This window comes from Pithys albifrons, chromosome 24 (genome assembly GCF_047495875.1).
Source record: "Pithys albifrons albifrons isolate INPA30051 chromosome 24, PitAlb_v1, whole genome shotgun sequence".
In the NCBI taxonomy this organism is placed as follows: Eukaryota; Metazoa; Chordata; class Aves; order Passeriformes; family Thamnophilidae; genus Pithys; species Pithys albifrons.
The window spans coordinates 6,136,483-6,159,024 of NC_092481.1; the positions used below are offsets into that span (position 1 = coordinate 6,136,483).

Sequence of the window (22,542 nt, forward strand, 5' to 3'; positions counted from 1 at the left end):
GAGAGGGAGTTGGGATGGGCTGGGATGAACTGGGATGGGCTGGGATGAGCTTTCAGTCCTGCCAGGTGTGTGTGGGGTCAGGAGGGAGGGGCAGAAGGGCTGCAGTGCCCCCTAAGCTGGGGGCAAATGTGCACAGGTGGGTGGCACATGTCCCCAGAACCCCCTGGCCCTGCAGCTCCTCTGCAGCCCAAGCCCCTGGGTTGTCCAAGCAACTGTTCCATGAGCCAGGGGAGAACTGTCACCTTTCTGGGGCAGTTTCTGGTGACCAGCCCTGTTTTAGGGCCACCTACCCGTGGAATCCAAGTGCTGAAAAGCTTCCTAGTCCAGACTTAGCCAAGCTGCTCTTGGGGGCACCAAAAGGACCTCCTCTGGCTGCATCTGCTGCTGCTTCTGTCCTCAACCCTTCCCTGGAGGAGCAGCAGAGTCGGTGCAGAAGCTGCAGGTGCCCCGTGGTGGGTTTGGGAGATGGGAGGACATGTGGGATGAGGCAGAGTTGGTTGATCACACACACTGCTCCCAGGGCATGCTGGGGTGGCTGTCCCCGCCTGGAGTGACTGTCCCCGCCTGGAGTGACTGTCCCCGCCTGGAGTGACTGTCCCCGCCTGGAGTGGCTGTCCCCAGCTGCTGTGATTGTCCCCAGCCATGCCTGTCCCCAGCTGTGCCTGCAGAGCACAGGGCTCACAGCAACAGGCAGCCAGTGTTTGACAGCACGATGTCTCACAGGGTAAACAGGCTGAGGAAACAGTGACTCACAGTCTGCTCGTGTGGGAGCTCCTCAGAGAGGAGCACAACAGCCCCTGCTCGGGTGGGAGCTCCTCAGTGAGGAGCAGAACAGGCTCTGCTCGGGTGGGAGCTCCTCAGTGAGGAGCAGAACAGCCCCTGCTCGGGTGGGAGCTCCTCAGTGAGGAGCAGAACAGGCTCTGCTCGGGTGGGAGCTCCTCAGTGAGGAGCAGAACAGCCCCTGCTCGGGTGGGAGCTCCTCAGTGAGGAGCAGAACAGCCCCTGCTCGGGTGGGAGCTCCTCAGTGAGGAGCAGAACAGGCTCTGCTCGGGTGGGAGCTCCTCAGTGAGGAGCAGAACAGGCTCTGCTCGGGTGGGAGCTCCTCAGTGAGGAGCAGAACAGGCTCTGCTCGGGTGGGAGCTCCTCAGAGAGGAGCAGAACAGGCTCTGCTCGGGTGGGAGCTCCTCAGTGAGGAGCAGAACAGGCTCTGCTCGGGTGGGAGCTCCTCAGTGAGGAGCAGAACAGGCTCTGCTCGGGTGGGAGCTCCTCAGTGAGGAACAGAACAGGCTCTGCTCATGTAGGACCTCCTCAGTGAGGAGCAGAACAGCCACTATTAGGGTGGGAGCTCCTCAGAGAGGAGCAGAACAGGCTCTGCTCGGGTGGGAGCTCCTCAGTGAGGAGCAGAACAGGCTCTGCTCGGGTGGGAGCTCCTCAGTGAGGAGCAGAACAGGCTCTGCTCGGGTGGGAGCTCCTCAGTGAGGAGCAGAACAGGCTCTGCTCGGGTGGGAGCTCCTCAGTGAGGAGCAGAACAGCCCCTGCTCGGGTGGGAGCTCCTCAGAGAGGAACAGAACAGGCTCTGCTCATGTAGGACCTCCTCAGTGAGGAGCAGAACAGCCCCTGCTCGGGTGGGAGCTCCTCAGTGAGGAGCAGAACAGCCCCTGCTCGGGTGGGAGCTCCTCAGTGAGGAGCAGAACAGGCTCTGCTCGGGTGGGAGCTCCTCAGTGAGGAGCAGAACAGCCCCTGCTCGGGTGGGAGCTCCTCAGTGAGGAGCAGAACAGGCTCTGCTCGGGTGGGAGCTCCTCAGTGAGGAGCAGAACAGCCCCTGCTCGGGTGGGAGCTCCTCAGTGAGGAGCAGAACAGCCCCTGCTCGGGTGGGAGCTCCTCAGTGAGGAGCAGAACAGGCTCTGCTCGGGTGGGAGCTCCTCAGTGAGGAGCAGAACAGCCCCTGCTCGGGTGGGAGCTCCTCAGTGAGGAGCAGAACAGGCTCTGCTCGGGTGGGAGCTCCTCAGAGAGGAGCAGAACAGGCTCTGCTCGGGTGGGAGCTCCTCAGAGAGGAGCAGAACAGGCTCTGCTCGGGTGGGAGCTCCTCAGAGAGGAGCAGAACAGCCTCAGGATGGTCTATGCCAGGCACAGTCACACATGTGTGGAGGTTGTAGACTGTGCAGCAAACCAGCAGCAGAGCTCCTTGCTGGAATCAGGCACTGGGGAGAGGCAGCAGCTGCTGGGGGACATCCTTGGGATGCTCTGGGTGGTTTTCCAAGGAGGACATCCCTGGGATGCTGTGGGAGGTTTTCCAAGGACATCCCTGAGACCAGGATATCTGCTCCTATGTCATGGACTGAAGACAAGCCCACAGCAGTCCTTGTCTATGTGCTGTAACATGTCCCTGTGAGGCAGAGATTTTGTCCCCAGAGCTTGTAATTAAAACAGGAAATACAGAAGTGAGGGCTGGTTGTTGTTCTTTTCCAGTAGCATTAAACTGTCACCTCCTGACATCCAGGACAGGTTGAGTCTCCAAAGCTGCCACCTCTTCCTTCACTAAACAGGAGCAATCTGCCAAGTTTTGAGTCCCACAGATCTTCTAACTTCAAATTTGGGTCCAAGTCAGGTGCTGTTCACAGTGCCCAGAGCAGAGGAGGAGGCAGGTCTGGAGAAGGAGAAGAGTGACCAGAAAAACGTGATGGAACAGGGACAGACTGCAGGTTGTAGAGAACAACAGGGCAAAGCCTCTTTCCTTCCTCCTGGGTGTAGGAAGGAGGGAGAAACTGTGGCCTTTTGGAGGAATCACCTGCATGTGTGGCATGGCCAGAAGGTCCATGTGGTTGTTAAAAGGTGCTTTTGTGTCTTGCTGCAGCTGAGTGTGGCTCTTCTGTCACTGGCACCCAGGGAGTTCTGCTGTCCCCCAACTACCCCCTCAACTACAACAACAACCACGAGTGCATCTACTCCATCCAGACCCAGCCAGGGAAGGGCATCCAGCTGAAAGCCAGGACCTTCGAGCTGGAGGCAGGAGATGTCCTCAAGGTAAGTCAGTGAAGATGCCAATGACAGCGAGGGCTGAAAGGGAGGGATGTTCTGTTTCATGGAATTAGGTGGCACTGCCCTGGAAAATGCCACCCAGGCCCACACAGGGGGCATCATCTCTGGTAGAGACTCATGCCAGGCCTGCTGCTGACCAGCAGTCACTGCTGAGACTTGAAGGGATTGCAGTTTGGAAGAAAAATTCCCATGGAGCAGCAGAACTGCAGCTCTCACCTGTGTAACTGCACAGGAAAAACATGAGGAGGTCTGAGGGGTTTGGCTTTTATTTTAGTGCTTCTAAGAATCAAAGCTGCTTTGTCCCCAAAAGGGGGTTATTTAAATGCAGAACTCCAGGCTCTTCAGCACTGCCATCCTCAAATAAATCTGCATTTACAGGCTCTGGGACTCTGTGAAGGAGCAGATAAATGCAGGCTGGGTTTCTGTGAACCACAAAGAAAGGCTTTGGAGGAGGCTTTAATATCACTGATGCTGAGCCACCTTCCAGGAACGCCTCTGTCCTCATTCAAGTGCCATGTTCCTGCACTCCAAGAGGGTTGTAATCCACATATTTTCAGTTCACAAATGACTGGAGAGAGAGAAAGATTTGCAGTTAATGCAGGGAATATACTCGTTGTCAAAGGAATTATGTTCTCTCGACAGGTTTGTCATCAACTCCTCATCTGCTTCCGAGGGAAGTTCCTCTCAGTCTCTGCTATTGAGGAGCTGCTCTTTGTCCTCCCTGAGAATCTGAAAGAAAGGAAAACCCCCATTTGGGTTTTTCTTAAATAATAGCAGGTTCAAGGCTCATCTGTGAGTCAGTCTGGGGAGAAAATGTTTTTCTCAGCAGCTGATTCCTTGGAAAGAGGGATGGATTCAGGAGGCACAGCCTGAGTGAGCTCAGTGTGAGGAGAAGGCTGTGGATCCTCCAGGGTGGAAATCAGCTGAGCAGCACTGTGGGGTCTCCTCAAGTTGGACTCTCAGCTGACCAGAGGATTTGTCCCTCTTTGCATTTGTGGATTATGGAATGGTTTGGGTTAGAAGGGACTTTAAAGATCGTTTAATTCCATCTCCTGTCATGGGTAGGGTCACCTTCCATTCCACCAGGGTGCTCCAACCTGGCCTTGGGCACTTCCAGGGATGGGGCAGCCACAGCTTCTCTGGACAGTAGAATCATGGAATCATAGAATGGGTTGGGTTGGAAAAGACCTCCGAGATCATCAAGTCCAACCCTTGGTCCAACTCCAGTCCCTTTACCAGATCATGGCACTCAGTGCCACGGCCAAGCTCAGCTGAAAAACCTCCAGGGATGGGGAATCCACCCCCTCTCTGGGCAGCCCATTCCAATCCCTGAGCACTCTCTCTGCAAAGAATTTCTTCCTGATCTCCAACTTCAGTTTCCCCTGGCAGAGCTTGAGCCCATCGTGCCCCCTTGTCCTATTGCTGAGTGCCTGGGAGAAGAGACCAACCCCCACCTGGCCAGAACTTCCCTTCAGGCAGTTCCAGACAGTGCTGAGGTCACCTCTGAGCCTCCTCTTCTCCAGGCTGAACACCCCCAGCTCCTTCAGCCTCTCCCCACAGCACTTGTGCTCCAGTCCCTTCTCCAGCCTCGTTGCTCTTCTCATTTGGGTTGGAAGAGACCTCAGAGATCACCAAGTCCAACCCTTGATCCAACCCCACTGTGATCACCATGACTTGATCCAACCACGACTTGATCCAACCCCACTGTGATCACCAGCCCAGGGCACTCTGTGCCCTGGGCTGGTGATCACAGTGGGGTTGGATCAAGACATGTTGGATTCTCTGTCCCTGGAGGTGTTTCAGAGGACACTCAGTGCCACATCCAGTCCCTTCTCCAGCCTCGTTGCTCTTCTCTGGCCCCGCTCCAGCCCCTCAATCTCTTTCCTGACCTGAGGGGCCCAGAACTGACCACGACACTCAAGGTGTGGCCTCACCAGTGCAGTGATGACTTGGTGCCAGCAGTAGCACATAAACCACGTTTTCAGTCAGTATTTCTTGTCCCTGCCAGGTCTATGATGGCACCAACAGCTCTGCCCGCCTGCTGGGCACCTTCAGCCGCTCGGACATGCTGGGCATCAGCATCAACAGCACCTCCAGCTCCATGTGGTTGGAGTTCATCACCAACACAGCCAACACCAGCAAAGGCTTCGAGCTGCAGTTCTCCAGTGAGTTTTCAGCCTGTGTGGTGGCAATGCCAGGGGCAAAGGGGTGGCTTTGCTTTACAGTTGCATGACCAGGGCAAAGAGCCCTTTGCATAAAGGTCTTACACCCAAGTGGAATTGGGGTGTGGGAGGTCACAGAATAACAGGAGTCAGGTTGGAAAAGCCCTCCCAGCCCAGGGAGCCCACCCTGTGCCAGGTGCCCACCTTGTCACCCAGCCCAGAGCACTGAGTGCCACATCCTGTTGTCCCTTGGGCACCTCCTGAGGTGGGGACTCCAAACCTCCCTGGGCAGCCCCTTCTAATGTTTAATCCCCATTTCCATGCAGAAATTCCTTCTGATGCCCAGCCTGCCCCTGCCCTGGCACAGCCTGGGGCTGTTCCCTCTCCTGTCCCTGTGCCCTGGGAAATGATGAAACCTTTTCTGTTGGGACCCAGCCTGTGGTGATACAGAGATTTGGATTAAAGCTGAGGCACCAGATTTCTGGGATCTCACTCCAACATTAATTAAAAACCCCACTAATTTTCAACACGCTGCTCTTTGTATCCAACAAACCCCACTGCCATGCTGCCATCTTACCATCTGCTGCCTGGAATTCCCGATGCCAACCTCTGCCCTCCCTCCTGCTCCAGGTTTTGAGCTCATCAGGTGTGAGGACCCCGGAGTGCCCCAGTTTGGCTACAAGGTGCACGACGAGGGGCACTTTGCTGGCAGCTCCGTGTCCTTCAGCTGCGACCCCGGGTACACCCTGAGGGGCAGCAGAGTGCTGGGCTGCCTCACTGGAGAGAGGAGAGCCTGGGACCAGCCCCTGCCAACCTGTGTAGGTGAGACACCTCCTGCTTTTGGAGCTGTTTGTGAGCATCCCCCTGCCACCCACAAGGCCCCTTTGTCCCTCCTTTGCTGAGAAATATGATATTAACTCTGCTATTAATTGTCCCCAGCTGCATTAATTAAGTCCTGTGTGAGGCATCTTTGGACTGAGAGCCCTCCAAGCAGTTTAACATGAATCATTATTTTATTTTGTCAAGATTTCTTCCTTCTTTCCTCTCCTTTAACTGAGTGGCACCTTGTGGCAATGGCAGACACCAATGTGTGCCAGGCAGCTCAAAGCCAGGACTTTCTGAGGGCCACTTGACACCTGATCCTGTTCTCAGACATTTGAATTCCCTCTGTCCTTCCTCAGCTGAGTCCTGAGTTCCCTTTCTCCTGGAGATCTCCTTGCCTGGGGAATTCTGGGGTTATTTGGTGTGTAAATGAAGTGCTGTGGGGCTGGAACTTGGCAAGTCCATCATGAGCTGTTTGTCCAGGCCATGGGGAGGTTCTTGCACACTCAGTCCAGCCCTGCAGCTGCTCTCATGGTTGGGATGATCTCCCCCTGAGTCAGGACTGTCCTTGCAGTAACTCTGCTGAATTATCGAGGTCAAAAGGCAAATTTCTGTGATTTGTGTGTCTTCTTAACCTTCACCCTCTTTGCTCTCCATTTATTGTGTGTGAGGCCATGTCAGAGCACGTGGAAACCTAAAGAAAACTTCAAGAAATGAAACAAAAAGAATTTTTAATGGGTGTGCTCTGGAAATGATCCGAAATCTTTGTGTCTTTTGGAGTTTATTTCCAGACACACACACACACACGTTGGCATCTTTGTTGGCTCACACTGATGGTGCAAGCACAAGGTTTGAGCTCCCTCACCCCTTATTTGTGGCCTGGGGAGCAGGAGGTGCTGGCAGGCTCTGCCTGTGTCCTGCAGAGCCACAGAGGGGAAGGGACTCAGGTCTGCACAGAAATGCAGAATTATCGTTTCAGCTGAATTAACTCACTTCATCTTTGCTCTGGGGGCTTTCAGAGCCTCTGGAAATGGCACCAAACACTCCCAGGTGGATTTGTAGGCTGAGATTTGCCCCGGTGCCAGCTGAGGAGGGTGACAAGCCCTGAATGTCCTCCCCATCCCATGTGTGTGTTCCAGCTGAGTGTGGAGGGACCATCAAGGGAGAGGCCTCTGGACGGATCCTGTCCCCAGGTTACCCAACCCCCTATGACCACAACCTCAACTGCATCTGGACCATCGAGGCAGAGCCTGGATGCACCATTGGGTGAGTTGGGCCAGCTCCTGGTGGTCTGGCTTCCTTTCCATGTGCAGCTGAATTCCCCAGGTCCATAATTCTGCAGAGCAAAGAAGGAGAAGGTCCTGGTGCTGTGAGAGAAGGAACAAGTGCTGGTTTAGCTCCTTGTCAGGCTGGACACAAATCATGGGTGGTTTGGGTTGGAAAGGACCTTCAAATCATTCACTTCCAACGTCCTGCCATGGGCAGGGACACCTCCCACTTCCACACCAGGTTGCCCAGAGGCCCAGGTGGCATCACCTCTCCTTTCCTTCCAGCCCTGTGTGGCCCGTCCTGTGGCAGCCACCCTGCCCTGGGTGGTGACACAGCTCAGGTGCTGCTGCTGCCTGTGGTGTCTCTGGGTTCAAAGGACACCCCAGAGCTTCTGGGTGCAGGTCCAGTGGGAGGGAGAGCTTTCCACCCTCTCCTTAATGAGGGTGTTCAGAGCCCAACCTCTTCCACCACACCAGTGAGGAGTTTCCCAACAATGTGTGTCCAAGTGGCATAATCCTAAAATGAGGATGGATGTAGAAAATTGCAGGGAATGTCACATCCCAGGAAGGGATAATGGAAGGTGATTCTGAGTTTGGGTCCTGTCCCATTTGGCAGATCAGACCTGGAAGGGCTGAGCTCTGCACAAATTCTGTTTGTGAGAGGGAACGTTGAGGGTGTGGGTGGCAGGTGGGACCCTGAGCCCCCAGGGCTGAGCCTTCCTCTTCTCCCTGCATTGTTGATGGCTTTAATAATACAGAGAGCACAAGCAAAGCCATGATCCTCCTGGAGGGTGGCTCCAGATGCTTCCTAAACATCTGCTCTGTTCAGGGATCCAAGACTGTTCCCTCCTGCTCCTCTGACTTCTCTCCCCACCCTGTTGCCACTTTCCTGTTGGAAATGGAATTTGTTGCTGAGTTATGTGAGTCTGGCAGCTGGGTAAGGGTGGCATGGAGAGCACTGGGCTCCTAAAGGTGGTGCAGTGCCCAGCAGAACCCAGGCAGGTCCTGCTCTGGGATCCTTCAGGTGTGACTCTGCTGCTTCCCCCCACTGGGGTGTGCCAGCCCTGCCCTGGGTGTGCCCACCTATTGCAGCCCAGCTAAACCCACCTTTGAGAGAGAACTGCAATATTTGGGCAAGTCAGGCTTTTACCAAGTGATGAGGAGGGGGAGAAATGGAGCTTAAAATTCTGTGTAACAAAAATCCTCTCCTCCAGCTCCTCCCACGGTGGTTCCTGGGGCTTGTGACCCCTCTCAGCCCCATTTCTGCCCCCCCAGCCCTGCTGTCCCCTCCTGATTCCTTCCCTGCCCATCCCATTTTATCTCCCAGGCTCTCCTGGCTGCACCAGCCCCATCATGTCTTCAGTGGAGCCTGTTAATCAGGTTGAGCTCTGTGGTGCTTTTAGTCGATGGATTTCTTCAGGAGAGGGATTTGGTCCAGTATTTTCATTTTTATTTCATGCAGAAATTCCCTCCATTAGCTCTGCCCTTCGGAAGGGCTCAGTAATGGATGGTGTGAGCAGCCAGTGCAGCTGAATCCCTGCACAGGCACCTTCCACTTGCAATCTCCTTTACTTTGCTTCTCCTATCAAAGATCCTGAAGACTTTTATAGGACAAACAGATGTGAGACCCTCTTTTCCCCCCATCCAAAGGCTGTTCAGACTTTGTTTGTGCAATCCCTTCCTGCTGCCCTAAAAACAGGGAGAGATTTTGGATCAACCAAAGGCTTGGAAGGGGCCAGGACTGCAGTGGGAAATGCTGGGTGGTATCACAGTAACACACCTGGTGCCCCTTCCTTTCACCAGGGGTAAGAGCTCCCTTTTTGTGCCCCTTTCTTTGCCAGCTCAGACAGAACTCCTGATCTCTGGGGAGTGGAGAGAGAACATTTTCAGCAACTTCATTTTTATGGTAATCCATTGGAAAAATAATCCTCTTCACGCCTGATACAATTGCATAAAGCTCTCATTTATAACTTACATGAAAATTAATCACCAGAGCTTTTGGAATAAAGCTGTATGTGCAGAGCACGAGGGGAAGGGGAGCAGGGCGAGACAGGGAGAAAAATGAGGCTGCACTTCATTGCCATGAAAGTGAAAGGGTTGCACTTGGAGAGGGGATTAATGTGGGGCATGTGCACAGCCCCACGTGCAGAACATCCCAAGTGGAGGGGCTTGGCTTGGCTGGGAGACCTGGGGGAGAGGAAGAGGAGCAGGAGGGTGTGCTGAAGATGTGGGGCCTGCCCTGGAGCCTTTCCTGCCCAGCTGGCAGCAGGGGCAAGGGGGGCACAGCTGGTTTCTTGTCCAGCAGTCACCTCGGGGGCACAGGAGTTGAAATCCCAGTTGGGTGGGTGGGGATTTTTTTCCCAAGTTCCACTTGCCAGAGGTTCAGTTAGAACTGGGAGTGAGAACCATAAAAGCACCAAGGACCATCCAGTCCCACTCCTGGCCCTGCACAGACACCCCAACAATTCCCCCCATCTCAAGCCTGGGAGCTTTGGGAAGAGCTGGGGCCAAAAGGCTCCCCAAGGGCTATTCAGGGCACAGCTGGTCTCTCCTCTCTGTTCCTTGCTGAGCTGGCAGAGCTTTCCCTCTACCCCATAAATATATATATATATATATATATTCCCAAATTCTAATTTGCTTTTTGCTGCATTTTCATGCATGTAATTGGGACTGTCAGAGCACAAGGAGAAAACTCTTCCCTCCACTTTATCTGCTCAACCAGCAGCTCTGGATCTCCCTGCTGGGAGCAGAGTCAGGCTGGGAGAACCTCAGCCCACTGTGGCTGTAGGAGAGGAGGGTTTGCCCCAAAGCACACCAGTTTTCTCAGTAAAATCTGTTCTAACAGTGCCCAGGACTGACTGGCACTGCCCACTTGTGCCTGGCTTCCCTTGGCATGGTGCTGTGCTCTCCCCCTGGCAAGGGGTGGCACTGGGGGCTTCAGGGCAGCACTGCTGGCAGTGCCAGGGTGTCCCCCTGCCCCAGGCCAGGCTCTGGCACATCTCCCTGGCACCAAGGACTCCAGCACTGAGGTTGCTCTGCCAGTTCTGGCTCCCTGAGCCCAGTTTGCCCAAGCCCAAACGTGATGAGCCCGACGAGGGCAGTTCAGCACCACCCTCTGTGCCTCCCCTCTCTCTGCCCTCAGTTCTCTTTGCTCAAGGTCTCTGCTTGGCAGATTTATGACTCAGCTCTCCTGCTCCCTCCCTCCCAGGTTCTCTGGGCATCGTTTTGTTGCTGAGTCTGTTGCAGTGGGGCTTGTTTCCCTCCCCTCTTTTATGGTTCTGCCTGATTTATTTATGTTTGCCCTGGATAAATGGGAGAACAGCCAAGTGGCTGCTTCCCTGGTTCCCTCTGTGCACTGTCAGGGGTTTCAGCCCAGTGCCTGCTGGGTTTATCTGGGGCAGGTTTGCTCAGTTTATGGGTTTCTGTCCCCATTTCACAGCGGGGTGGCTCCAGTTCCCTGATTTTGTGCTGTCAGAGGGTCTGTCCCCCCGTGACAGGGGGCAGGGACAAACAGGAGCAATGAAATGTTTCCTCCTCACGTGGCATTTTAAGGACAGAAGTGGAAGGGACCAATCCCTGATCCATCACTGCACCCTTGGGGATGGTCAGACCTGTTTCCAGCCTGTTGCTGCTCTAATTAAGAGTGGTGTTGATTGTTCCCTTTCCTTTCCCCCCCAATACAAAGGATTAGAGCAAATTCTCTGCTGTGAGTGCGGGTGACACCAAGCAATGCTCTTCTCAGGAGATTTGGCTCTTGGCAGGGAGCTGGGCCTTGCAGGACACCAAGAAGGCCAGAGGACAGCCAAGGTTGTTGCTGAGAGCAGTGCAGGGACAGGGTGTGACTTGGGTGGACATGGGCAGTGTTTGATTGGAAGGGACCTCAGCACATTTTCTGCTAATTCTCTTTTTAGAAGAAGTTTCTCAGCACTTCTGTGTTTATCTGTTACAGAGCTCAGTGAAACCACAGACTAATTATTTGGGTGGGAAGGGACCTTAAAGGCCATCCCATCCCACCCCTGCCCTGGACAGGGACACCTTCCACTCCTCTGCTTGTAAAACCAACAGGATCTTCTGGCCAGGGACATTTTCACTGCCCACCATGGGCTTTTGGACCCTGACCTTGTTCCTGTTCATCTTTAGGAGGGATCAGTGATTTTGTTTGCTCAGGAGAGGACCCAGTTCCAGAGCTGCTCAGAAAGGACCCAGTTTCTCAGAGGACAGTTGGGTTTGGTTTATGGATGTGATTTATTAGGGAGGAGTTGGGGTTTATACACAAAGTTGGGTAAAGAACTGAAGAATTTATTCCAAGCTGAGCTGTGGATGAGGGAACACATTCCTTGTGGGCTAAACTGGTACCCATCCCATCCCTAACCCTCCAGCCAAGGGGCAGAGCTGCCTGTGGTGTGACCTGCAGGTCATTGTGCCCCACAGGCTGCACTTCATGGTGTTCCACACGGAGGAGTTCCACGACGTGCTGCGGATCTGGGACGGGCCCGTGGAGAAGGGGCTGCTGCTCAGGGAGCTCAGTGGCTCAGAACTGCCTGGGGACATCCACAGCACCTTCAGCTCCCTCATCCTGCAGTTCAACACCGACTTCTTCACCAGCAAGCAGGGCTTTGCCATCCAGTTTTCAGGTGGGCAGCTTGGCTGGGGCTTTCTGATGGATTTCAGACCTTCTGGGATGCCCAGGACATGAGGAGAGTTTTGTGCCACCAGCACAGTTGTGCCACCCCCTTTTTTTTTTCTTTTTTTTTTTGCCAGACTTGTGTCTCATCCCGCTAGGAAGGACCAGACTGGGCTGGTGACTTGCTTATCTTGAGCTGCACAGAAAGAGAGGGATTTCCTCTGGCTCTTTGAGGAGCAGCTTCCTCTGAACTGCCTGAGTGTAACAGACTCTCATCAACTTAGCAGGAAATCAGCTCAGCTCTGCTGCCTGATATGGAGCTGGGCTTTATTGCCTGCTCCTGCTCCAAGCCTTTGTTCACCAGGTGTGACTAAGTAGCCAGGCCTGAGCTCAGGAGTGAACAGTTTGGATCTGAGCAGCTTTAATGAGGGATATAAGCTTTGCACAACTTCTTGACTGCTGGGCAGGAGTTGTGGTGCTGCCAGACCCTGAGCTCAGGGGGCAGGGAAGTTGTGCTGCCTGGGAGGGAGCTCAGAGGGACATCTCACACCTCAGAGATGCAGCAACAAGTCTGGCAGGGAGACACAGGCAATTCTGCAAGGTCAGGTTTGATGTTTCACAGGTTTTAAGGATAAATTCCTGTGCCACTCAGGGGAAGTGAAAAGTGCTGGTGGATTATTGGGGTTTGCAGCCTGTGCCTGGCACAGAATTCTGCAAAACTGCCATGAAGGATCAGTGGGTGTCTGGGCTCACTGAGTAAACCTGGATGTGCACCACTGTACAGCAGCCCTGCCCTCTGTGGAGTGCTCTTGAACCTGCTGCTCCCCAGAGCCCTTTCCAGCTGGAGTGGCAGATGCTCAGAGCAAAGGAAGAGCCAGTTTTCGTGTGTGTGGAACTTTACTGGTACTGGAGGAGGGGAGGGCTGGGGGATAAGTCATGGCTTGGATATGTGTGTGAGGACAGTCTGAGTCCAACTGGTGCTTTAAGCCTTGTGGTAAATAAATACATTTACACACTCCAAGCCTTATAGGGAATAAGTTCATCTCTTTTTCTGTACTCTGCAGTTTCCACGGCCACGTCCTGCAACGACCCCGGGATCCCCCAGAACGGGAGCCGCAGTGGGGACAGCAGAGAGGCAGGAGACACCATCACCTTCCAGTGCAACCCTGGCTATGCCCTGCAAGGGGAGCCCCAAATCACCTGTGTGCAGGTGGAGAACAGGTTCTTCTGGCAGCCAGACCCTCCTTCCTGCACAGGTATGGACACAGCTCCTATCATGGGGTACAAAAAGGGGCACAGGTTGCAGGTGTCCCACACACCACAGTTCACAGAATCACAGAATGGATTAGGTTGGAAGAGACCTCCAAGATCATCAAGTCCAACCCTTGATCCAACCTCACTGTGATCACCAGCCCAGGGCACAGAGTGCCCTGGGCTGGTGATCACAGTGGGGTTGGATCAAGATGTGGTGGATTCTCACTCAGTGCCACATCCACAGAATCATAGAATGGATTGGGTTGGAAAAGACCTCCCAGATCATCAAGTCCAACCCTTGGTCCAACTCCAGTCCCTTTACCAGATCATGGCACTCAGTGCCACGGCCAAGCTCAGCTGAAAAACCTCCAGGGATGGGGAATCCACCCCCTCTCTGGGCAGCCCATTCCAATCCCTGAGCACTCTCTCTGGAAAGGATTTTCTTCTGATCTCCAACTTCAATTTCCTCTGGCAGAGCTTGAGCCCATCGTGCCCCCTTGTCCTATTGCTGAGTGCCTGGGAGAAGAGACCAACCCCCAGATGGTCAGAACTTCCCTTCAGGCAGTTCCAGACAGTGCTGAGGTCACCTCTGAGCCTCCTCTTCTTCAGGCTGAACACCCCCAGCTCCCTCAGCCTCTCCCCACAGCACTTGTGCTCCAGTCCCTTCTCCAGCCTCGTTGCTCTTCTCATTTGGGTTGGAAGAGACCTCTGAGATCACCAACCCTTGATCCAACCCCACTGTGATCACCAGCCCAGGGCACAGAGTGCCCTGGGCTGGTGATCACAGTGGGGTTGGATCAAGACATGTTGGATTCTCTGTCCCTGCTCACAGTGGGGTTGGATCAAGACATGTTGGATTCTCTGTCCCTGCTCACAGTGGGGTTGGATCAAGACATGTTGGATTCTCTGTCCCTGGAGGTGTTTCAGAGGACACTCAGTGCCACACCCAGTCCCTTCTCCAGCCTCGTTGCTCTTCTCTGGCCCCGCTCCAGCCCCTCAATCTCTTTCCTCAACTGAGGGGCCCAGAACTGAACACAACACTCAAGGTGTGGCCTCCCCAAGGCAGAGTCCAGGGGAAGGGTCACTGCTCTGGGCCTGCTGGCCCTGCTATTCCTGATCCAGGCCAGGATCCCATTGGCCTTCTTGGCCACCTGGGCACACTGTTGGCTCCTGTTGAGCTTCCTGTCCCTCAGTCCCCCCAGGTCCCTTTCTGCTCTCCAGCCACTCTGTGCCCAGTTTATTGTATTACAGCAAAAAGAACATGAAGAAGGAAAAAAGAAAGAAAAAAGGAGCCTCCTCTCTCCCTACAAGTCACACAATGTATTTTCTCAATCCCACCCATGGTCAGTTTTCACAGGTTTATAATAGTTTCTATAAACTTTATTACAGCTTCTAATTGGATGTTACTCACTGTCCAGATGTACTCTTGTTTCATGAGAAATTTATCCACACACATTCTATTCCTGTGTTTGTTTCTGTCCAGTCTCCTCTTACCTCACTTTGTTTTATTTATCTTGCCAGTTTTCTCACAGCTTTAATTACCCTTGGCTGTTCCCAGCTGTACAAGGAGGTACCACTCCACTATCACCTGGAGCTTCATCATTCAAAAAACCTTTATAATCCTCCCACCTCCCTCCTCCCACTGCATTCCCTGCCCATCTGGAGGGGCTGAGCCCCACCTGGGTTCAGGAATCAAAGGGTTTGTGTCTCAGACAAGTTTCTGTCTGGGACAGTGAGGCTGTGGCTGCCTCTGGAGATCCCAACACACAGAGCAGTGCAAGGGATAATATTTAACCTGACAAGGCCTAATTAAAGGCTTCTTTAACACTCAGGTTGGTACAGAGGGCTGGGGGCAGGGCTGAATAATTTCTGCATGAGGAAATAGCCAGTTCTGTCACGAGAAAGGACTTTCTGACATTTTCTATGAGCTCAGAAAGGAATTTCATAAAGGATGCTCATAAAAGTGATTCTTTCTAATGAGTTCAGCACATATAAAAAAAACCAGTCATGCCAAGCACATTAAACACCAAATTTACTGGCCAATTAAATGCCAGCCACAGATGACTTACCTGCAACCTTCAGTCCTGTTTAGACACTGTTATCCCAAGCAAGAAAAAGCAATTAATTCAGTTTCTAACCTCAGATTTAATGCCAGCTTGGCACGTCCAGCATGCCCAGGGTTGGTGCTGCAGGAGGACTCTGGTTCTGAATCCCTGTCTGGATGGATTGTGGCACCTTTGCAGCCTCCCAGAGCCAGAGCTTTCCATCTTCCCAGGGCTGTAACTCAATCAGGCTGGTGGGTGTCCTGCCCATCTCTTCATCTTCCTGGGGAGTTTTCCCAGCAGAAGCTGAACTCAGTTCTTTGCAGAGAAATGCAGCCTCAATCTTGGAGCCAGATGAATTCCCACAGGGCAGCTCCAGTTTGACTTGGAGTCATAAACTCTGTGAGAAAAGCTGAAAACAACATCTTGCTCCTTCAGTGACAAAGGGTTTGGAGGAATAATCAGTGGGCAAACAGCAGTTGCACAGTAGCTGAGGGCCAGGCTGCCTGCTTGGAGCTGAACTGGGAAACTGTGTTAAATTTAGGGCTTGGATTCGACATGTTTGGCATTTCAAATGGATTTTCACATCTTGCTGGTGCAGCTTCCTCAGTCCCTGAGCAACGTGGGCTGAACAGGAACCTCAGCAGGAACAGCCCCAGGAGCTTTGGGCTGTTTGAAGTTTGTCTCCTGGCCAACTGCAAACAGCAGTGGCAGGGCCCAGCTCTGCCTGGAACCCTCTGGAGACCATGGGTGGGATTTTCAAAGCAATCAGGGGGGTGTTGAACACTCATCTCCTTCAGGCTTTTCAAAAATGAGTCCTTAGAGTGCAGTTTCCTCTGAGTTTTCCCCCAGTGGAAGGGGAAAGCAGCCTTGGGGTTCAAGTGCAGGTTGAGGGACACAGAATAGGTGCTTGAGGTCCTTCCAAGGTGTTTCTGGGTGACCTTCAGCCCAGTCCTTCATGGCTGTGCTGGGATTTCCTTGGCTTTCCCAAAGGAATAGCAGCTCTCCATGTCTGTGCTGGGATTTCCTTGGCTTTCCCAAAGGAATAGCAGCTCTCCATGTCTGTGCTGGGATTTCCTTGGCTTTCCCAAAGGAATAGCAGCTCTCCATGTCTGTGCTGGGATTTCCTTGGCTTTCCCAAAGGAATAGCAGCTCTCCATGTCTGTGCTGGGATTTCCTTGGCTTTCCCAAAGGAATAGCAGCTCTCCATGCCTGTGACTGGGCTTGGCTGAAGAAGTTGTTTCTGGGGCTTTGGAAGGAGGTCTCTGGTTTAATCTCTGCTGGGATCTTTTTGGACCAACCCTGCTGTGTTTTACCTGCTGTCTGGAGACCCTTCTGCATTTACAGGCTTTCTAAAAACCCACAAGATAAAAATATACAAATATGAAAGCCCACACTCCTTCATGGAAGGTCCTTCCTACATTTGTTTCATCATTTTTGCCCCAGCCCAGCCCATTCTCCACTCTTTGTGGTGTAGGCTGGTGTCAGACCCCCGAGTTTAACCCAGGCTGTCCTCCCCTCCCTCTCACCCCATCCCAAATCTGGGAGGAGGGATCTGAGCCATGGGGGAATCTTAGAGCCCCGACTCTGCTGAAGAGACCGCAGAGGGGCTGACAGCCACAAACCACTCCTGTTTGCCAGAGTGGAACAGGAGAAGGCTCTTTCAGCCTTCAAAAAGTAGTAATTGGCTTTTCAATCAGCTTGACACTTAATTTGCTGGTAACTGGAATGAACATGGATGAGCCATTAAGCCCAGACAACCTGTTTGGACTTGGTGGGCAACCAGACTGGGACTGGGGGTTGCCTAAAGAAACAGGACAGGAAGGCATCAAACATCTCTCTGTCCTTGTGGTTCCTCACTTAGAGATCTCAGGGGGGCTGGAATGGCACCCACAGCTCTGTGTGTGGGATAACAGAGCCCTCAGCTGGGTAGGAGCCACCACAGCCTCCTGAGACAGGAGCTGGACTTCAGTAATCACAGAATCAGAGAATCAGTTGGGTTGGAAGAGACCTCTGAGATCAGCAAGTCCAACCCTTGGTCCAACTCCAGTCCCTTTACCAGATCATGGCACTCAGTGCCACGGCCAAGCTCAGCTGAAAAACCTCCAGGGATGGGAAATCCACAATCAGAGAATCACAGAATGTGTTGGGTTGGAAGAGACCTCCAAGATCATCAAGTCCAACCCTTGATCCAACCCCACTGTGATCACCAGCCCAGGGCACAGAGTGCCCTGGGCTGGTGATCACAGTAGGGTTGGATCAAGATGTGGTGGATTCTCACTCAGTGCCACATCCACAGAATCACAGAATGGATTGGGTTGGAAAAGACCTCCGAGATTATCAAGTCCAACCCTTGGTCCAGCTCCAGTCCCTTTACCAGATCATGGCACTCAGTGCCACGGCCAAGCTCAGCTGAAAAACCTCCAGGGATGGGGAATCCACCCCCTCTCTGGGCAGCCCATTCCAATCCCTGAGCACTCTCTCTGCAAAGAATTTTTTTCTCATCTCCAACTTCAATTTCCCCTGGCAGAGCTTGAGCCCATCGTGCCCCCTTGTCCTATTGCTGAGTGCCTGGGAGAAGAGACCAACCCCCAGCTGGCCAGAACTTCCCTTCAGGCAGTTCCAGACAGTGCTGAGGTCACCTCTGAGCCTCCTCTTCTCCAGGCTGAACACCCCCAGCTCCCTCAGCCTCTCCCCACAGCACTTGTGCTCCAGTCCCTTCTCCAGCCTCGTTGCTCTTCTCTTCTCACTTGGGTTGGAAGAGACCTCTGAGATCATCAAGTCCAACCCTTGGTCCAACTCCAGTCCCTTTACCAGATCATGGCACTCAGTGCCACAGCCAAGCTCAGCTGAAAAACCTCCAGGGATGGGGAATCCACCCCCTCTCTGGGCAGCCCATTCCAATCCCTGAGCACTCTCTGTGTGAAGAATTTCTTTCTGATCTCCAACCTAAACCTCCCCTGGCAGAGCTTGAGCTGTGCCCTCTTGTCCTGCTGTTGGACAATCCTGTGGGTCCCTTCCAGCTTGGGATATTCTGGGATATCTCAGTCTCAGCCTTGCAGCTGGCCCTCTGCCCCATCATCTCTCCCTGGTTTTCTTCTCCTGCATCTCATCTGCTGTTCCTGGAGTTCCTCTGACCCCGAGCCTCCCCTTTGTTGTCCCCAGCTCCCTGTGGAGGGGTCCTGACAGGCCCTGCAGGGCTGATCCTGTCCCCGCAGTACCCCCAGCCCTACCCCCCGGGCAAGGAGTGCGACTGGAAGCTGACGGTGTCTCCCGACTACGTCATCGCCCTGGTGTTCAACATGTGAGTGCCCAGAGCGTGGGGCCACCCCGGGGCCACCCTGGGGGCAGGGAGGGGCACCAGGGGAAGGGGAGCTGGGGCTGCACAACCCTCTGGGGAGGAACCAGAGCAGATGTGGTAGGATGGCCCCGTATCCCAGGACAATCTGCTCCCAAACATTCCTTTGGGGAAGCTGTTAATGTTCCAGCTCTTGGACATGCACAGGTTTGTCAGAACATGACATGGTGCAGCACATGGATAAATCCCAAGGGATGGGTTCCTTCCATGGGATGGGTTCTTCCCAAGGGATGGGTTCCTCCCATGGGAGGAGTTCCTTCCATGGGATGGGTTCCTCCCATGGGATGGGTTCCTTCCATGGGATTGATTCCTTCCATGGGATTGATTCCTCCCAAGGGATGGGTTCCTTCCATGGGATGGATTCCTCCAATGGAATGGATTCCTTCCACAGGGTGGATTCCTCTCATGGAGTAGATTCCTCATGTGGGATGGATTCCTCATGTGGGATGGGTTTCTCATGTGGGATGGGTTTCTCATGTGGGATGGATTCCTCCCATGGGGTGGATTCCTCATGTGGGATGGGTTCCTCCCATGGGATGTGGGCAGGACCCCCTTGTGCTTGGCTGAGGAGCTGTCTGGGGGCAGCAGCAGTGGCTGTCCAGCCCAGCAGGAGCTGCCCACCCTCTGCTCTCTCGGTTCTGCAGCTTCAGCCTGGAGCCTGGCTATGACTTCCTGCACATCTACGACGGGCCCGACTCGCTGAGCCCCCTCATCGGCAGCTTCTACGGCTCCCACGTGCCCGCGCGCATCGAGAGCAGCAGCAACAGCCTCTTCCTGGCCTTCCGCAGCGACGCCTCCGTCAGCAACGCCGGCTTCGCCATCCAGTACTCGGGTGAGCCTGGGCACGGGCTGGGCACGGGCTGGGCACCGGGATGGGCACCGGGCTGGTTGGGCACACCTAGTCTGGGCACACCTGCCTGGGCGTGGCTGGATGGCTATGGCTGGCTGGGCACACCTGCCTGGCTATGGCTGGCTGGGCATGGCTGGCTGGGTGAGCACAACTGGGTGGGCACTGCTAGGTGGGCACAGCTGGGTGGGCACACCTGCCCAGGCACACCTGGCTGGGAACACCTGAGTGGGCCACCTGCCTGGGCACAGCTAGATGGGCACCACCTGCCTAGGCACACCTGGGCTGGGCACACCTGCCTAGGCACACCTGGGCTGGACACACCTGAGCTGGGCACACCTAGATGGGCACCACCTGCCTGGGCACACCTGGCTGGGCACACCTGGCCTGTGAGACTGTAAAGCAGCAGAAACAAACTCCTTACCAGCAGTTTGCAGGTGTTCAAAAAGGGGCATCCTCCTCTCTTCACCACGCTGGGTATTGGGGGTAAAGCTCCTCCAATGGGCAGAGGGACAGGGCTGTTAATTACACGTTCATTAGGAGTCTCACTTGATGAATATTCATTATCTGCTTTGCATGGCCACGCCCCCATTGGGACTCCTCCTTTGCTCCTTCCCAGCGATGCCCAAAAGGCACAAAATAACTCGCTAAGACTCTTTTTGAGTCCCCGTTTATTTGGGGTGTGGGCACCCCAAAGGGCACCCCCCGAGCTCCAGAGGTGCCAAGGTGGGCATCAGGCACAGGGTGGGCTCCTTGGGCTGGGAGGGCTTTTCCAAGGTGAGCATCGGGCACAGGGTGGGCTCCATGGGCTGGGAGGGCTTTTCCAAGGTGGGCATCGGGCACAGGGTGGGCTCTGATCTCAGAGGTCTTTACAACCTCTGGGATTCTGTGAAATCAACACTTTGCCTCGTTGATTGGATTTGGGGTCCCTGTAAATCCATGGGTGGGCTGGAACCCTCCCTCTCCCAGTGCCCCTGGGCTGACTCTGCCCACCAGAGCAGGGTCTGGACCAGCCCCAGAGAGCTGCAGCCTGGCACATGGCACTGTCTTTGGGATACCCTCCCATGGGATTCCCAGGTGAAAAAAGCCTGAAAAAAACCAATGTAAGTGAGTCACTCTGTGAGCCCACCCAAGCTCTGGGGTTGTCTCCACAGAGAACCCACGGGAGTCCTGCTTTGACCCTGGCACCGTCCGGAATGGCACCCGCGTGGGCACCGACCTCAAGCTGGGCTCCTCTGTCACCTACTACTGCCACGGGGGCTATGCCATCCAGGGCAGCCCCACCCTCACCTGCACCATGGGAGGGGATGGGAAACCCACCTGGAACCAGCCCCGACCCACCTGCACAGGTAATGCCCACGGGGAGGGCAGGGAGAGGGGTCTGCTGGCACCAAACCCTGTAATGCCCACGGGGAGGGCAGGACAGGGAGAGGGGTCTGCTGGTACCAAACCCTGTAATGCCCACGGGGAGGGCAGGGAGAGGGGTCTGTGACAAACCCTGACCCACCTGCACAGGTAATGCCCATGGGGAGGCAATGGCAGGGGAGGGAGAAGGGTCTGCTGGCACCAAACCCTGTAATGCCCACGGGGAGGGCAGGGAGAGGGGTCTGCTGGCACCAAACCCTGTAATGCCCATGGGGAGGGCAGGGAGAGGGGTCCGCTGGCACCAAACCCTGTAATGCCCATGGGGAGGGCAGGGAGAGGGGTCTGTGACAAACCCTGACCCACCTGCACAGGTAATGCCCATGGGGAGGCAATGGCAGGGGAGGGAGAAGGGTTTGCTGGCACCAAACCCCAACCCACCTGCACAGGTAATGCCCACAGGAAGGGCAGGGGGGCTGTGTGCCAGGCTGGTGTGCCAGGCTGAGGAATGACCCTGTCCCTGTCCTTGCAGCGCCCTGTGGGGGTCAGTACACGGGCTCTGACGGCGTCGTCCTGTCCCCAAACTACCCCCAGAACTACAGCTCTGGCCAGACCTGCCTCTACTCCATCGTGGTGCCCAAGGACTATGGTATGTGCCAGGGGGCAGGGGGGCTCTGCTGGGCTCTGCAGCTCTGCTTTGGTCTGTGGGGTTGGAGCAAAGCAGGGAAATGAGTGTGTGAAAGAGCAGAGACCCCTGGGGAGGAGTTACTGCACTTAGGAAGCATTTCCTGCCCAAGAGTTCAATGGGGACAGCAGGGGGGACAGTAGGGGGGATGGCGGGGGGGGGGATGGCAGTGAGGACAGCAGGGGGACAGTAGGGGGGATGGCAGTGGGACAGCAGGGGGACAGTAGGGGGGACAGCAGGGGGGATGGCAGTGAGGACAGCAGGGGGGATGGCAGGGGGGACAGCAGGGGGGATGGCAGTGGGACATCAGGGGGGATGGCAGTGGGACAGTAGGGGGGATGGCAGTGGGACTGCAGGGGGGATGGCAGTGGGACTGCAGGGGGGATGGCAGTGGGACAGTAGGGGGGATGGCAGTGGGGACAGCAGGGGGACAGCAGGGGGGATGGCAGTGGGGACAGCAGGGGGACAGCAGGGGGGACAGCAGTGGGACAGTAGGGGGGATGGCAGTGGGGACAGCAGGGGGGATGGCAGTGGGGACAGCAGGGGGACAAGCAGAGGGGATGGCAGTGGGACAGCAGGGGGGATGGCAGTGGGACAGCAGGGGGGATGGCAGTGGGGACAGCAGGGGGACAGCAGTGTGTCTCCTGCCACCTCCCCTCCCTCTGTCCCCAGTGGTCTTCGGGCAGTTCGCCTTCTTCCAGACGGCCCTCAACGACGTCGTGGAGGTCCACGATGGCCCCACACAGCAGTCCCGGCTCCTCAGCTCCCTCTCGGGCTCCCACACAGGTAGGAACACGGCCCTGAGGCTGTGGGAGGAGCAGCTTCAAAGCACAGCCCTGAGCCCCTGCTCGGTCCATCTGCTGCCACCTCCATGTCCTGTTTGTCCCCATGCAGGTGAATCCTTGCCCTTGGCCACCACCAACGAGATCCTCATCAAATTCAGCTCCAAGGGACAATCCACAGCCAAAGGTTTTCACTTTGTCTACCAAGGTGAGCACAGTTTGTTCTGGAGGTGTCCTGAGGTGACAGTCACAAATACAGGGATGTCCCCAAGTGTCCTGAGCTGCTGTTGGTGCCAG

General features: G+C 55.0%; 1 protein-coding gene across 1 annotated transcript in view; it reads left to right on the top strand.

Moving 5' to 3' along the window:
- CSMD2 (CUB and Sushi multiple domains 2) overlaps positions 1–22,542 on the top strand; it is a 292,995-nt gene that overhangs the window by 184,966 nt on the left and 85,487 nt on the right. The window contains exons 22-33 of the mRNA XM_071576489.1: positions 2,855–3,024; positions 5,048–5,204; positions 5,832–6,023; positions 7,163–7,289; positions 11,723–11,925; positions 12,980–13,171; positions 18,377–18,515; positions 19,214–19,401; positions 20,571–20,765; positions 21,311–21,427; positions 22,136–22,249; positions 22,358–22,453. Of these exons, the coding sequence (XP_071432590.1) occupies positions 2,855–3,024; positions 5,048–5,204; positions 5,832–6,023; positions 7,163–7,289; positions 11,723–11,925; positions 12,980–13,171; positions 18,377–18,515; positions 19,214–19,401; positions 20,571–20,765; positions 21,311–21,427; positions 22,136–22,249; positions 22,358–22,453 (1,890 nt within the window). The remainder of the gene's footprint in view (positions 1–2,854; positions 3,025–5,047; positions 5,205–5,831; positions 6,024–7,162; positions 7,290–11,722; positions 11,926–12,979; positions 13,172–18,376; positions 18,516–19,213; positions 19,402–20,570; positions 20,766–21,310; positions 21,428–22,135; positions 22,250–22,357; positions 22,454–22,542) is intronic.